Source organism: Pterocles gutturalis, unplaced genomic scaffold (assembly GCF_000699245.1).
Source record: "Pterocles gutturalis isolate BGI_N339 unplaced genomic scaffold, ASM69924v1 scaffold15571, whole genome shotgun sequence".
Lineage (NCBI taxonomy): Eukaryota > Metazoa > Chordata > Aves > Pterocliformes > Pteroclidae > Pterocles > Pterocles gutturalis.
In genome coordinates, this window is record NW_010105853.1 from 8,856 (window position 1) to 23,732 (window position 14,877).

The 14,877-nt window shown below is 45.0% G+C and overlaps 1 protein-coding gene across 1 annotated transcript in view; it reads left to right on the forward strand.

Annotated features, from left to right (window-relative positions):
- Window positions 1-8,238: 8,238 nt before the first annotated feature.
- RBM47 (RNA binding motif protein 47) overlaps window positions 8,239-14,877 on the forward strand; it is a 6,746-nt gene continuing 107 nt past the window's right edge. Inside the window, exons 1-4 of the mRNA XM_010087565.1 lie at window positions 8,239-9,391; window positions 10,822-11,028; window positions 14,147-14,343; window positions 14,703-14,877. The exon at window positions 14,703-14,877 is cut by the window's right edge and continues 107 nt beyond it. Of these exons, the coding sequence (XP_010085867.1) occupies window positions 8,263-9,391; window positions 10,822-11,028; window positions 14,147-14,343; window positions 14,703-14,877 (1,708 nt within the window). The 5' untranslated portion in view covers window positions 8,239-8,262. The remainder of the gene's footprint in view (window positions 9,392-10,821; window positions 11,029-14,146; window positions 14,344-14,702) is intronic.

The window sequence follows — 14,877 nt, forward strand, 5'->3', positions numbered from 1 at the left end:
ATGAACACTGCAAAAAGTTTCCCATCAAGTACAGCTCATCCAGAATAGGAAATACTTGTTACATACCAAGTGACTACTTTGCACTTTATTTATATGTCACACATTTTCCTGTCCAACCATGGTAATGATAGACATTGTTGACTAGACTGAAATATGGGAATCTGGGAAGAAGGGAAGGGTTATGTTCTTTCCTGATTTGGAAAGCTGATAAGAATGATTACATGACCCATCTCTCCTCAGCTTTCCTCAACATGTGGCTTCAATATCTTGCAGGATAATAACTTCAGCCTCAGACAACCGGTCCTATTGAAATAGCTGTGAGTTATAGAATGATTTTGTGTTGGACTGGGTAAAAGACAGAGCTGGGGCAAATGATACAACACACAGGTTACACAACTTGTTGGGACAAAGTTCTGAATGACTTGCAGCAAACTGTATTATAAAACAAGGGAGGAGACTGGGTTTCACTTACCCAAACTTCCTTCAGAAGTGGTTTAAGCTAAGATGGCTGGTTTGGCACTCCAGTAGTGTAAAAAGCACTCAAGAAACACACATTGCATTGACAGAATTCACATTGCAGAAGAAAAACCACATATGCATGAACAGAATTTTAACCTGTGATCATCAAAAAGCAATGGCAGGAAGTAAAGTGAAAAGGCTCAGGAAAGTTTTCTCACTTTATTATTTGAGTTATCTTCACTGATAGATTATTTTGCTTGAATACTATTTTTGGAGTTTCTAGACCAGGAGGTCAGATGGTTGAGGGGCCTCCATCCTGGAAATGTTCATTGCTGGACATTGATGGTGCTCATGGATAATGGAAGTGGAGCCTTTGACAGCCTTTGCAGGATCACACTCCAAATGAAATATGACTTCGAAGGATGCAGAGAGGGGTGATAACAGAATAGTCAGGAAATTTGCACAGTACAAGTTGACTCTAGGTTGTAGGGGAATAATAATTTCAGCTCAATTTTTTAAATTTTATGTAAAATTGAGGTGATGCAAGATTAATATGGCTAAGGGAACTGGTATAGTATGGTTAAGAGAATTAGGTCTGTGATTGTTGTTCTTAATGCTAGTGATGAAAATAAGAAGTTTAACCTTCCAATCCCAGTCTGAAGCTGTAGACAATTGTTGACTCTACAAATTCAGTGTTCAATTATGTGGTTAACATTCAAGTTTTAATTTGGAAAATTCCAGGATGTTAATTTACAGAACAAGTTCAGGAGTTTTCCTCAAAAAAAAAAAAAAAAAAAAGGAGCAAGGAGTAAAAGAACAGATTTACAGTAATTTTGTAATAGTTTCTTATGACAAATACATTGCTTTTTATAGGTGCCTTGGGGACATAACCAGTCCCTGCAAGACTTTTAAGGCAGGATTTTCAGTAGTGCTCATCAGTGTCTTAAATATGTTTCCACAGAAGCCATTAGTCTTACAACTGATATCAGAGGGAGCACTGCTACATGCTGAGTACTGTTAGAAATATTATCCTTAATTTTCTGTTTCTTTATGTTCCTTCTTTGAAGAGGCAATAAGAAACAGCACCTATCACAAAGAACACAACCGAAGGATGAAGCCAACAGTTTTTAGTGTGCTTTAAATTAAACCAACCATTTATAACATGCTTGGGCCACTTAGGACAAATTTTAAAAAATTAGAATCATGCATGGACTCGCTCTGCATTTGCTCCACACTGAAAACTGCTTTTCAGGCCCAGAACACTAACCTGCCCCATATAAGGGGAACATGACTAACTGCCAGAATACATTTAAAGTTTAAGCTTGAAATATTAACTCTTCCACTGAAATCAGCGGCCGGACCTTGATGATAAGCCCTAGGTTAGGATGTCAAGTGTCACCATCGGTGGAAATGGGAATTTCAGCAGTATCCCTTAGGTACTTTACACTGTTTCTACCTACATTGAATACAGTACTTCTAGTGGGCAAAGAGCCACTGCTGTACAGGTTCATGCCTGAACATACATGGGAAATGATGTTGTGCAGCAAATGCTGCTGCATGGGCATCTCCTTGGGTCCCATGCGGCACTGAGCTGAAAGTTTCTGCCAGGTGATCGCTGCTGGACTTGGGCAAGTTTGATTGCCTTAATTCAGGCACGTGCACGATGATGGGAATATGCCGTGCTTTAGCACTGCTGGCAGCAGGATAACTTGCACAGCAGACACGTCGTTGTCAATAACTACTGCTGATCTGATCTACAAGATTACTCTCCCAAACTGCTCATTGCAAGCTACTCACCAAGTCTCTTGCCAGCAGATGTTCCTGCCCCCTCAGGTCTGCAGATGCAATTCACCACTTTCTCCACAGAGTTTTGCCAAAATTATTCAGGTTAGCAAAATCCACCTTTTCAAAGAATTTAAAGTAGCCTGGGGTGACTTCTTCACCCAGCTCAGCAGCAGACAAAGCAATGTGCCTGGCACACTGCAGACATTGTCATGGCCTGTTGGCCTCAAGTGCTGCTGTTTTTGTTAGAAGTCAGAAGATATCATCCATCCCTAGTAATCTTCCCCTTCCTGTATGAAAGACTTCAGAAAAGGCCCCTGGCCAAAAAGCTGTGCTGAAATGCTGCACTCTCTCTTGCATTGACCCACCACAAAATTAAACTTCAGCTGTTTGCACTTCATTAGCAACAGCAGGTAAAGAACCAAGGTGTGGTCCAACTCCTGTTGAAAACCACAGAGAGGACTAGCCTTTGACACTTAAAATACAAATTAACTTGGAGTCAGGCAAATTCTTTGCATGGATTTTCACCTCAGACTGGACCCTTTTTTCACTGCACCTGCTCCCTGCCTGGCCTCCATCTGCACTGTGCACAGAGAGGAGCTGGGGACGCTGCTTGCAGTAGGATGTCCTTTAAACTGGTTGCAAACAGAGGGCAAAGCGTTCTGCCAGGAAGAACATGGGATGGCAGTGAACTTTTGCAGGGCTGGTGGCTGTTAAACATGTTCATAAAAGAGGTAAGACTTTCTGTTCCACCATTAGTGTGTGAAGGAGCAGCTTGTACGCCCCTGCTGTGGCTGTGGCTGCAGGACTGGTAGGCTGGCTGCGGCAGTCGGGCACACCATGGCTCAGCGCCGGTAAACAGCACCAAAGACACCAGCTTTGTTCAGCTCATTTATGCAAGCTAATTGTAAGAAAGGAGTGATAATCTTGACAAGAAAAAGAAAACTGATGTATAATGATACCATAGTTATCTTTAAAAACGGAGGTAACTTGCACATTACACTTGAGGCAATGCTCGAGCCACTACCTTATTTCAAACCGACATGGCTCTTGCGTTTTTCTGTTCAGCTGATAAATCTGTAAACAGGTAAACTGGGTTTTCAGCCAGAGCATTTCTATGGATATCTGATGTTTGTGATAAAGTTATACAGTTGTTATTCGTAAGCTGTTGTTAGATACATTTTATGTATCTAAAGTTGCCATGGGAAAAGAACTAGCTTTTAAAAATAAAGAGCTTTAACGGCAGCCATGCTCCCAGAGCTGCTGCTCAACATCAGCAGCAGGATTACCATTTGCCCTTATTATTTCAACTGAAAACTAGGAAGGTCACGTTTAAATCAGTAGCTGTTATCTCCCTCTGTCAACAGGGTGTATTTAGTTAAAATTCCAGCTAGCAACCTTCCTTCTGCAGCAGCAGTGGCTTAAAATGCAAAACCATGGCAGTTTCTTGAAGGAAGCAGGCAGCCATGAGGGCACGCCGTGTTAGCTCAGCAGGAGTTTGTACGGTCCAGGATCTGCAGCTGGGGTGCACATCCCCATTCCTCCTCCCTCTAGTTATCACGGAGCCAGTGGGTCTCCCTGGGCTCTCCTGCTGTCTGCCAAGGCGCTGGCAGCCATCCCTGGGCTGTGTCACCTGCAGAAGGACACATGATGCCACTAAATCTGTGTAACACAAAACGGGATGGATTAATTAAGTGCAAACATAAACAAACCCTTTTTATAGGAGCACATGAGTGAAGTGGACATGCAGTTGCCACCACAAGGACACCAGTTGTGTCCTGGTGTTTGTAAAAGCCTGTTTTACTGCAGCAGGATCAATAGAGGAGCAGGTGGCTGTGTAACTTCACAAGGCACTGCCCAGTGCTGGACAAGCCCAGGGATAAGATGCTGTATGGGCTGTGGGCATCACTTTCTCACTGGGGCCCCAAGCTGCCTTTGCCCTGACAAAAGGGACATCAGCCTTTGTCCCCGTTGTTAAGCAAGCCATGGCATTTCTATTCAACAAAAGATCTGCCTCAGTTGATCAGCCTGCTCACAGTATGCTTTAGGTCAGTTGCTGCCAGCACAGTAAGTTTCCCATTTAATATTCTGAGATGTGATATGAAAAAAAGATAGGTTAAAAAGAAGGTAATTAATGTTTAGGGCAAGAACTACTTACACCTGCCCAGCTGGCAGCAGGGAAGGAGTTTCGTAAGCAAGGGGCAGTGAAATTTTAATGGTTTCAGTGAAATGTATATGTCTGAGAGTTCACCTTCATGAGGGAGAGTCCTTGGAGTGGAGATGTTGAACCAAAGGACTTGCTAGCCTGGGTCTCGGTAGGCTGGCAGACGTTAGCATCCATCTAACGTGTCGTTGTACAATCAAGCAGGCTTTACCTTTTTCTGAGAAGAGAAGCCAGTCTTGTTTCAGTTATTAGTAATTTAAAACAGTTCTCTCCAGAGCACAACCTTTCTCATGAGCAATTAATATTTTTGTCTCTCTCTTTTATGAATCTTTGTCATCGAGATCAGGTGCACCTTCCTCCTCAGAGACCAGAAGTCAAGCACTTATATTTTGCAAGACACTACATTTTAATGTAGCTTAAATTTTTGCCTCTTTTAGCATTAATCACACGTGGTGGATGTACCAAAATCAATCTGGTTTTGCTAAGGCCACTAGACCCACAGTATTAACTCATGCCTTGTGTGCCCCCACAGACGTGGCAGCAAGTTTTCATGACCAGTTTACTGTGGACTGAAAAAAAAGTGCACAAGTAGGGTTGAACATTTTGGAAATAGGTATTTTTGAAAACAATTTTCTTCAGAGTGATTTCTTTTCTACATGCAAAGGCTAGGTTGTGCCAGCAGCCCATCTTGCAAGGCAGCAGCAACAGGAGGAGAGAGCTCTCAGACCAGACATGCCTGTTTTTTCTCATCAAGGCAGATGATATCTGAACTTTGTGAAGGTTTAGATTGTGTCATGTGGCAATGAATGTTGTTAAGTCTGTATTTAGCTACATCAGGTAGGACTACATGGGCTCTATAATTGTCTGAAGTAATATATACTTATGAAACCCTGATCAATAGAGCTGCACAGAAAAAAATTAAACACTTTTGGTCATGAACCTTGATTCCCAATATATTACATAGGGATAAATGAATTTTAGGTTCACAAAGAATGTTTAATTATTCACTGTCACAATCGATGTATGGTAGTGTTTGCAGCAAAGGTGGCCATCAGCACTTATCAGCAGCTTCAAGTACAACTTCCAGTACTAGAAATTGTCCTGCTGGTGCAATGCAAAGTGCTGGAGAACATGCCGGTTCCTGGACAGCCACTGAATTACCAATTGGTTTCTGGCAGGTAGTGGAAGCTTTACTCCGTTTCTCCTCTTTCCATAGTCCTGGTGCCCATCTGTAGCTTTCTAGACTATAGCCCCAGTGACTGAGCCCTGCAGATAACAGAATACAGAGACTTTTATTTTGTAAGTTGACCTAAAACTGGAGGTAATGACTCATTTCTAAACTTACCCAATCCTGGGGCGATAAGTAATTCACTTGGCAACAGGTGGCCGATGGAAAGGTAAGGATTATTCCCCAGTAAAGTGTTTGTTTAACAAGCTTTGCTTTCATTCAGGGAAAGGTGAAATCACATTTTTAGAAACAAATTGTCAAGTGAAAAATGAAAATGTTTTTCTCTTCCTTATTTTTTTTAATTATGTCAAATAATTCCCAGGACTAAAATGAAAATGTCTGACACATTAAAAAGGGGGAACATTTGAATCTGAGAGAAACATGTTTATCAACATTTTAAAGCAAGAAGCTATCAAAACTGATGCACTTCCTTTAAAGACTCGACTTCAAAGAAATTATGTTTTCTAAAGTATTGCCTGGGCATCAGCATCATTATTACTGCCCTCCATCTTCTCTGCCACCCCCTCTACTGTCCATATTTTTAAATTAAAATGGCTCAGAAGGGTCAGCATGTAACACTCATGGCCCAAACACACCTGCAGGATCAAGCCCTACCACAGACTGAAGCCAGAGGTCTGGTTTCCCAATCCCAAATGTATTTAGGAGCTGAACCAGGCACAGTGGTGTTTGCCCTGGTGGGTCCAGAGGCATCTCTGGATACAGACCAGCACAATTCTGGGCAGCTTGGGAGCTTTACTGAAAAAAATAATAAACTAAGGTGCTAAGGTTACTAGGATTTAAATGGGTTTTGCAGACCATACAAATCAGATTTAGGTGCCTAAATTTTGTGCCCATATTTATATGGACTTGGGCCTACTGTACTAATGAAAGACCTGCCTGAATGGTAACCAATCCACTGACAATGTCCAAATCGTTCTAACAAAGGGTATGTATCAGAATCCTTGTGGGACAGAGGGTAACCTGTGTCCCACTGAATAACACGACTACATAGAATAAATAAATCTGGCTGAAACTCTGTCTTTTTTTTTTGGAAAATAAGCTTGTCAATCCCAGATTGAGAGAGTTTCTTATGGTGGTTTGCAGAGTTTCCTGGAGGGGACAGTGTTTCTTGGCAGTTCCATCAACAAACTGGTCATGAATGCAAATCACAGCAAATAAATCAGTGTATGATGTAAAGGCTGATGGAATTGTAAAAAGCAGTGAGGAGGAGACTATGGTGTAACACTCAGTAGATGGGATCTACTCAGAAGGTGGCTGGGATAGGGCTGAACACAAGATCGTGGCACTTAGGAGCAACAAACACAAGGCATGCCTGTTGCATAAGACATAATTCCATCAAGTGGTACTTCTGGAAAGGATTTGGGGTTAGAATTGACAGAAAAGCTCCATGTGGTTTGCTAGTAAGAAGGTATGGAGAAACAGGCCTTGGCGATACAGAGACATGGGGAGAAGAAAGAGGGATGGTCTTCATCCCTGTACGTAGGAAGAGTGAAAAAGGCTGAAATTCTAGAGAACTGTTGAAAAAGTCACAAAAACAATTTTAGGTGAAAAAAATGACGCATTGTGATGGAATTCAGGAGTTCAGCCTGCAAGTTTTATTAGAAAGACAGACTTGTGGCTTGATTACACAACTTAAATATCATCATAGGGCAAAAGCAGAGGTATTGAAAGACTCTTTAATCTATCAGAGAAAGGATTAACGAGTAATCCTAGCTGGAAGCAAAAGCCAGACAAATTCTCATGAGAAATATAGCATGCTTGCTTGTGTGAAGGAGTGTTTAGCAAACAAGACATAAAGGGAAGTGGTAGGGTCTACAGCTCTTTGATACCTTAAAATCAAGGTCCTTCTGGAAGATACAATTTACTCAGATAAATGTTATAGGAGTCAATGTCCCAATAACAATAAAATGTAATGGTCCATGTCATATGCAATCACTCATTGTAAATGGTCTGATGGTCCTTTCCAGTTTTAAAAGTCAATGAATTAACTACTCTTAGAGTCTCAGTGTCTTATTTAATTGTCCTCAGAGAGGAAGCCCACTCTCTTACAGCTGTAGTCATTAGCATGGTCATCTTCTCCTGTACATCTGCATTACCTGCCCTCCCTGGTCAGGAGTAGATGGATTAACCAAGTAATGACTGAGAGGGATGAAAGGGCTCTGGAGGTGGGAACCACTGGCTCCATAGCAGTATCTTCCCTTTCCCAATCCCATGCTAGCTCTTTCCTACTCATTCAAAGAGGAGATGAGCCTCCCTAGGGTCTCGAGGTTTTGCGGTGCTTGGTGGCATCCCTTCACACGACTTCAGCCTCCTGCGGCAGGAGCTCTTGGTGCTGGGGAGGTACGGGCAGGCGATCCTCACACCTCCCTCAAAGAGGAGCTGTGCCTACATCCAGGATGTGTCTGCCCTGCAATATAAATGCTCAGGCTGGTGTAAATCGTTCATCTGCTTTTCTGCAGCCTTAGTCCCAGTTTGAAAAGTGAACTTGCAGAACGACTGCAGGAAGACAAGAAAAGGGTGGGATTCTGGTGGTAGCTAACAGCTCCTAATGAGTGTTCTCCTTCTGCCTCTACCCAGGTTTTGTCAGGCTGTGAATGAGTTTGACATCATGACTGCTGAGGACTCCACTGCAAGGATGAGCAACGATTCCTCCAACGTGGCTACCACAAAAGTCCCTGAAGGTGTTGCTGGTGCACCCAATGAGGCGGCTCTGCTGGCCCTCATGGAGCGCACCGGATACAGCATGATCCAGGAGAATGGGCAACGCAAGTATGGTGGACCTCCTCCTGGCTGGGAGGGCTTGCACCCTCCTCGCGGCTGTGAGGTCTTTGTGGGAAAAATCCCCCGCGATGTCTATGAAGATGAACTTGTCCCCGTGTTTGAGTCTGTTGGCCGGATCTACGAAATGCGCTTGATGATGGACTTTGACGGGAAGAACCGTGGCTACGCTTTCGTGATGTACACGCAGAAACATGAGGCAAAGCGTGCTGTCAGGGAGCTGAACAACTACGAAATCCGCCCTGGCAGGCTGCTGGGCGTGTGCTGCAGCGTGGATAACTGCCGGCTCTTCATCGGAGGCATTCCCAAGATGAAGAAGAGAGAGGAGATCCTGGAAGAGATAGCCAAGGTGACAGAAGGTGTGCTGGATGTCATTGTGTATGCCAGTGCCGCTGACAAGATGAAGAACAGAGGCTTTGCCTTCGTGGAGTATGAGAGCCATAGAGCAGCAGCAATGGCCAGGAGGAAACTCATGCCGGGAAGGATCCAGCTGTGGGGACACCAAATCGCTGTTGACTGGGCGGAACCAGAGATAGATGTGGATGAAGATGTCATGGAGACTGTTAAAATCCTCTATGTGAGGAATTTAATGATTGAGACCACAGAGGACACCATTAAAAAGGTCTTTGGGCAGTTTAACCCTGGCTGTGTAGAGCGAGTGAAAAAAATACGTGATTACGCCTTTGTGCACTTTACAACCAGGGAAGATGCCATCCACGCCATGAACAACCTCAATGGTGTCGAACTGGAAGGCTCATGCCTGGAGGTTACCTTGGCCAAGCCAGTAGACAAGGAGCAATACACTCGCTACCAGAAAGCAGCAAAAGGAGGGACTGCAGCAACACCTGAAATAACTCAGCAACCTAATTATGTTTACTCTTGTGATCCATACACACTAGCATATTATGGATATCCATACAATGCCTTGATTGGGCCCAACAGAGATTACTTTGTGAAAGGTTAGTAAGCACAACTAGGGGACATGATGGGCAGGTTTGATCTCAGGCTAGTGCAACCCAAGGTATGCCTGAGCCAAAGGACAGCTGGTGCTATACACTTTTTTCTTGACATATTTCTGTTTGGTCTCATTCTAATTTATGACTGTACAGAATGTATTTATCTATAAATAATTGCTCATGTACAGGCTAGTATGAGGGAGGTATCAAAAATATGGTTAAGAATGAGCTAACACACCAAGCACAGGGTGGAGAAGAGAGGGATCTGGTTTTTATGAGTGCTATACTAAGACTAAGTCCAAGGACTCCAGCTTCTGATGCCTCCTTCTGAAGAGCTGGATTCTAAGTATTAGAGATCATGACAGACTCTTGCCTTTTCGTTCTCCTGAGGTGTGGGTATGGTGACCTGGTCATTCAAAGGGAGGGATGTCAGAGAAAGACTCAGATGGGCACTTTCCAGGTGTCATTTGCCCTCTGCATTAAAATGATGGTAGTGCTGTGTCCTTTATAAAGTCATTTGAGAACTACGAGCAGAAGGAATCACGTGAGTGCAAAATAATTCTTTTATTATGTATACTTTAATTAGTTATTAGTTACAGTAATTAAAAATTAACCAAAAATTGGTTATCCATTAAAAATACCCTAGCAGCTATAACTTGTGTTATAGTAACAATTATCCTGTACTTAAAGGAATTATAGTTTCCTGAAATTTAATATGTATGTCCATATAACAGGCAGTTTAGCATTAATACATACTTAAAGCATCCACATAAACCAAGAAATATTTCTAACCCTAGTTGATCAAGAATTTCAGCTTCTTCTCAATTTCCAGATTTGTAATTACAATGACAAAAGAGTTAACTGACAGTATAAATATTCAATTAGGCCATTGTAGAGTGCATTAATACCACAGTGTCCAAAGTACTGTCGTAATGTGCATGGAGTCCCTAAGATAAATAAAGGCAGTATTTTTGGAGGTGGGGTATATTCACATTACTAATAAAATAGTTCATTAAAGGCCAGGTATGACTTTGAGCCATCCCTGCAGGGTCCCATCGTGGCCAGTGGAGAGGCTGGGTCTCCTCTGGAGGACAGCTGAGAGCAGAAGCTGTTCTACTGCATAGAAATCACCCTGGAAAAGCTCCTCTCTGTCTGCTGAGTGCATTATACCCATACTACTGTCCATGAGGGTTGCATCAGTATAAATAAGCAGTTAATGTATGGTCAGAAACATCAAGAGCAAAACCTGCGTAGGCTTACTTCTAAGGCCAAACTCTTTTCCTAAGCGATGTCACTAAGACTCAGACCAAACGAGCTTCAGCAGCCTCATTTCTAAGCACATGCCTCCCGATCTCCACCTGGGGCCATTTGTGCTCCCCACGGGGCTCTTGCTCTCTGTTATTCACCATCCTCTTCTGTGTTGTTATCATAAGCAGGCAGCATACGAGGCAGAGGGCGAGGTGCAGCTGGCAACAGAGCCCCAGGCCCCAGGGGCTCCTACCTGGGCGGATACTCCGCCGGCCGTGGCATCTACAGCAGGTACCATGAAGGCAAAGGAAAACAGCAAGAGAAAGGATACGAGCTGGTACCCAACTTGGAGTTACCTGCGGTCAATCCGGTGGCCATTAAGCCCGGTGCAGGTTAGTATGTGCTATGAGGGGAGGAAAGCAGAGGAGGCAGGAGAGCCCCCTCCACACCCCATGTCAGGCATGTGGGGTGCCCCTCAAGCATCAGCCCGTGGCTGCAGCAGTGGGAACAGCCCCAGAGCCAGGGCTCAGCACTTCCCTGTGCCGAATGCTACCTGGCCCTGGTGAGGCTTTCTGCAAACAGGAGGCATGCAGCAGGACAGGGGACACGAACATCTGGGAGCTCTTCAGGCTGAAGAAAAAAGGGCTGAAGCTGTCGTCCCCCCCCCCCCCCTCCTTCCCCCTTTAAACCCCCCCCTTCTGTCCCCGTTTGCACCTCCTCAGGAGGAAGCAGACTTTCCTCTCCATCTGGTCATGTACACTAGAGCATGGCAACTAGGAGCAATCTTTCTCTCCTAATTTCTTCAATGCTGATTTCACCCAGGGAGATTCCCACCCCAGATTTCTGGTTCTTCATAAGAGCTGGATGAGACGATGTGAGAACAGGTCTAGAGACAAAAGAAGGCGTTAAGATTAGAGTAGTTTCCAAAGGAGGATCAGACTTCCTGAGAAAACTACCCACTCACAATCAGAAAATATTACCGCTATGCATGTTTGTAAAGATACTTTAGGAATTCCGGGTATTACTAAAGGATGCTTGAAAAGTGGGCTTTGAAATGCACTCCTATTAGTGGTGTCTGTAATTCATTGGACTGACAAACAAAAGCTGGAAGCTCAACTCTAAATGTTTCTACACTTGAATCATGTTGAGATTCAGATTTCTTTATCAGGTCTTGCCCTCTCGCATGGTTCCAGCACAGCCTCTGAGCACAGAAGCACCCATTCTGTTTTCCCCAAACAGATCAGATGGTCTAGTAAGAGGTATCACATGCAGGACTTACCTCTGTTATTAACAAGGTATGAATGACTCTGAGAGCACATTACCCGAATGGAGGAGTAGAGATGTACCAACTCTGCAAAGTTTCTTATCATTTAGAAAAACCTTAAAGCTCATTTCTCTCCAAATGGTTAGAAAGCTCCTGAGAGTTCACCCCAATACCCCAGCTGCCTGTTACTGCTTTTCTGCCAGAAGTTACTGCAGAATAGAGCACATGAGCTCTCTGCCCTTGCTTCAGGGCAGAGAAATTATCCAGGTTATTTAAACCAGTGATAAAACTGGTTTGAGCTGACCAGGTGGACTTGATGTAGAAGGAGATCTGAAAAAGCTCATGGATGGAGGTCTCCGCTTGAGGAAACAGTGGTAGACCACCGGCAGTGGAAACATCTCTGCCTGAAAGATATCTGCTCAGGTGCCTTGTTGCAGTCTCCAGGATCAAAACGAGATCTGCTTGCTGACATCTGTCCTTCCCACAGGCAGAACTGCACACCTCCACATTGCAAAGTCTCATTGCAGTAAAAGAAACCTGTGTGCATATTTGGCTTCATTTCTCACTTACTGGCTGCACCTCCCATAGGTGCCAACACAACCTCTTAGTCCATCATTTATTGACTACTCTGTTTTCCTTGTGAATAACCATACTGCTGAAAGGCTCACAAGCCGAATGCTGAAGTGTGCACTATGAGGCAATGATGGAAATCATAGCATCATAGGACAGTTTGGGTTGGAAGGGACCTTTAAAGATCATCCAGTCCAACCCCCTGCCATGGGCAGGGACACCTCCCACTAGACCAGGTTGCTCAAAGCCTCATCCAGCCTGGCCTTGAACACTTTCAGGGAGGAGGCAACCACAACTTCCCTGGGCAACTTGTTCCAGTGCCTCATCACCATCATCACAGAGTGTTTATGTCCAATCTAAATCTACCTTCTTTCAGTTTAAAACTGTAACCCCTTGTCCTGTCACTACAGGCCCTACTAAAAAGTCTCTCCCCATCTTTCTTATAAGCCCCCTTATAAGTATTGAAAGGCCCATGATAAGGTCTCCCCGGAGCCATCTCTTCTCCAGGCTAAACAAACCCAACTCTCTCAGACTTTCCTCACAGGAAAGGTGCTCCAGCCCTATGATCATCTTCGTGGCCCTCCTCTGGACTCGCTCCAACAGGTCCATGTCCTTCCTGTGCTGAGACTCCAGAGCTGAATGCAGTACTCCAGGTGGGGTCTCACCAGAGCAGAGTAGAGAGGGAAAATCCCCTCCCTCAACCTGCTGGTCACGCTTCTTGTGATGCAATCCAGGATGAGGTTGGTTTTCTGGGCTGCAAGCACACATCGCCAGCTCACATCCAAATATTGTGATTATTGGGAATGTTTAGCAAAGCACATTTCTTCCCTAAGTGGTGCCATGAAGATCCATTTTGGACCACATACAAATTCACCATCTCTGAACACCGTCATTCTGACTGGAGCATTTTCCCTTTGTCTGAAAGCCCATAGCTGTAATTATTTCATGTTGTCCAATTTTGGCATGAGGGAGAATTCTCTAAAGAGCCATTTCTTTTTTTTCTTTTCTTTTTTTTTTTTTTTTTTTTTGTGTGTAGCACTAAATAGATTGGTCCTGGAGCAGAAAGATAGGATAAAACATATTTAGCCAAGTTAGTCCTGGGAAATGCATAATAATAATAAATGAGCTTGTATTTCACAGGGTTGGCCAAAGGACACCATATAGACTGAACCAGTTGCTGCCTGCAACGTCTGCAGTACAAATCACACTTTTCTTTCCTGGAGCAGCTCTGTCTATGGCTACACATCCCTTGATCTCAACAGCTGGACTGGGGACCCCACTGGGGCAGTACATTCTCCCACCCATCCTTGTGCTCAGGGCACACTCTTGGACAGAGGGGGGACAGTGGTGGCCAGAAGGGGCTGTGTAAATCTGGGTCGCAGCTCCCAGTCCCCAGCAGGGCTCTGGCTCTGGGACACTCATGCCAGGAGCATGGGGGGAAATGCTGGACAGAGCAGGCAGCACCAAGCCCATCACTGTGCATCAGCCATGGTGCTCCCAGCCGTGGGGAGGACAGAGGTATCCCAGGTCCCGCACCTGCACACCAGGCTCCCTGCCCTGGTGAGAGCAGTGCAGGACTGCTGTGGGAGAGCTGGTATAGCTAGGAGAGAGGGCTCTTTGAGATGAGGCTCTGGAAACCCTCTCCCAATGCACCTGATGTGTCTGGTATCTTCTAGTGGCCATCCCTGCCATCGGTGCCCAGTACTCCATGTTTCAGGCTGCACCACCAGCCAAGATGATGGAAGATGGCAAAATCCACACCATTGAGCACATCATCAACCCTATAGCCGTCCAGCAGGACCCGGCTAGTGCAGCAGCTGCTGCCGCAGCTGCAGCTGTAATACCGGCTGGCTCAACACCTCCCCCCTTCCAGGTGAGTTCAGCACGTAAGTCCTGCTTCCCATATGTCCTACTCTGCATACCCAGGGTGAGGGAAATCCTGACCTCTTGCCCTGCTCCTGTTCAGGAGATGCTGTCAAGGATGTTACAATGCCCAACAGCTCTGTAGTTGGTCTCATCTGACCTCTCCTAGACATCTGCACTTTGGACATCTGCTCTCCCCCTATGGGGGACCCAAGCCTGGGAGGGAAGGAACAGCCCCTCATTGTGGCACAACTCCTGTTCAACAGGGCACGTGCTGCCTTACCAGCCCATTACCAACTCCCCAAATGGGATATTACAGCAATTTAAGCACTTTTTTTGAGGTCTGAACTCAATTATTTTTCTTTCCAGGGTCGCCCCATCACACCAGTGTACACCATGGCTCCCAACGTGCAGCGGATCCCCGCTGCCGGGATTTACGGGACAAGTTACGTGCCATTTGCAGCACCTGCTGCAGCGACGGCAACAATAGCCACGCTACAGAAGAATGCCGCTGCTGCTGCTGCTGCCGGCGGCGCCCCCCCTG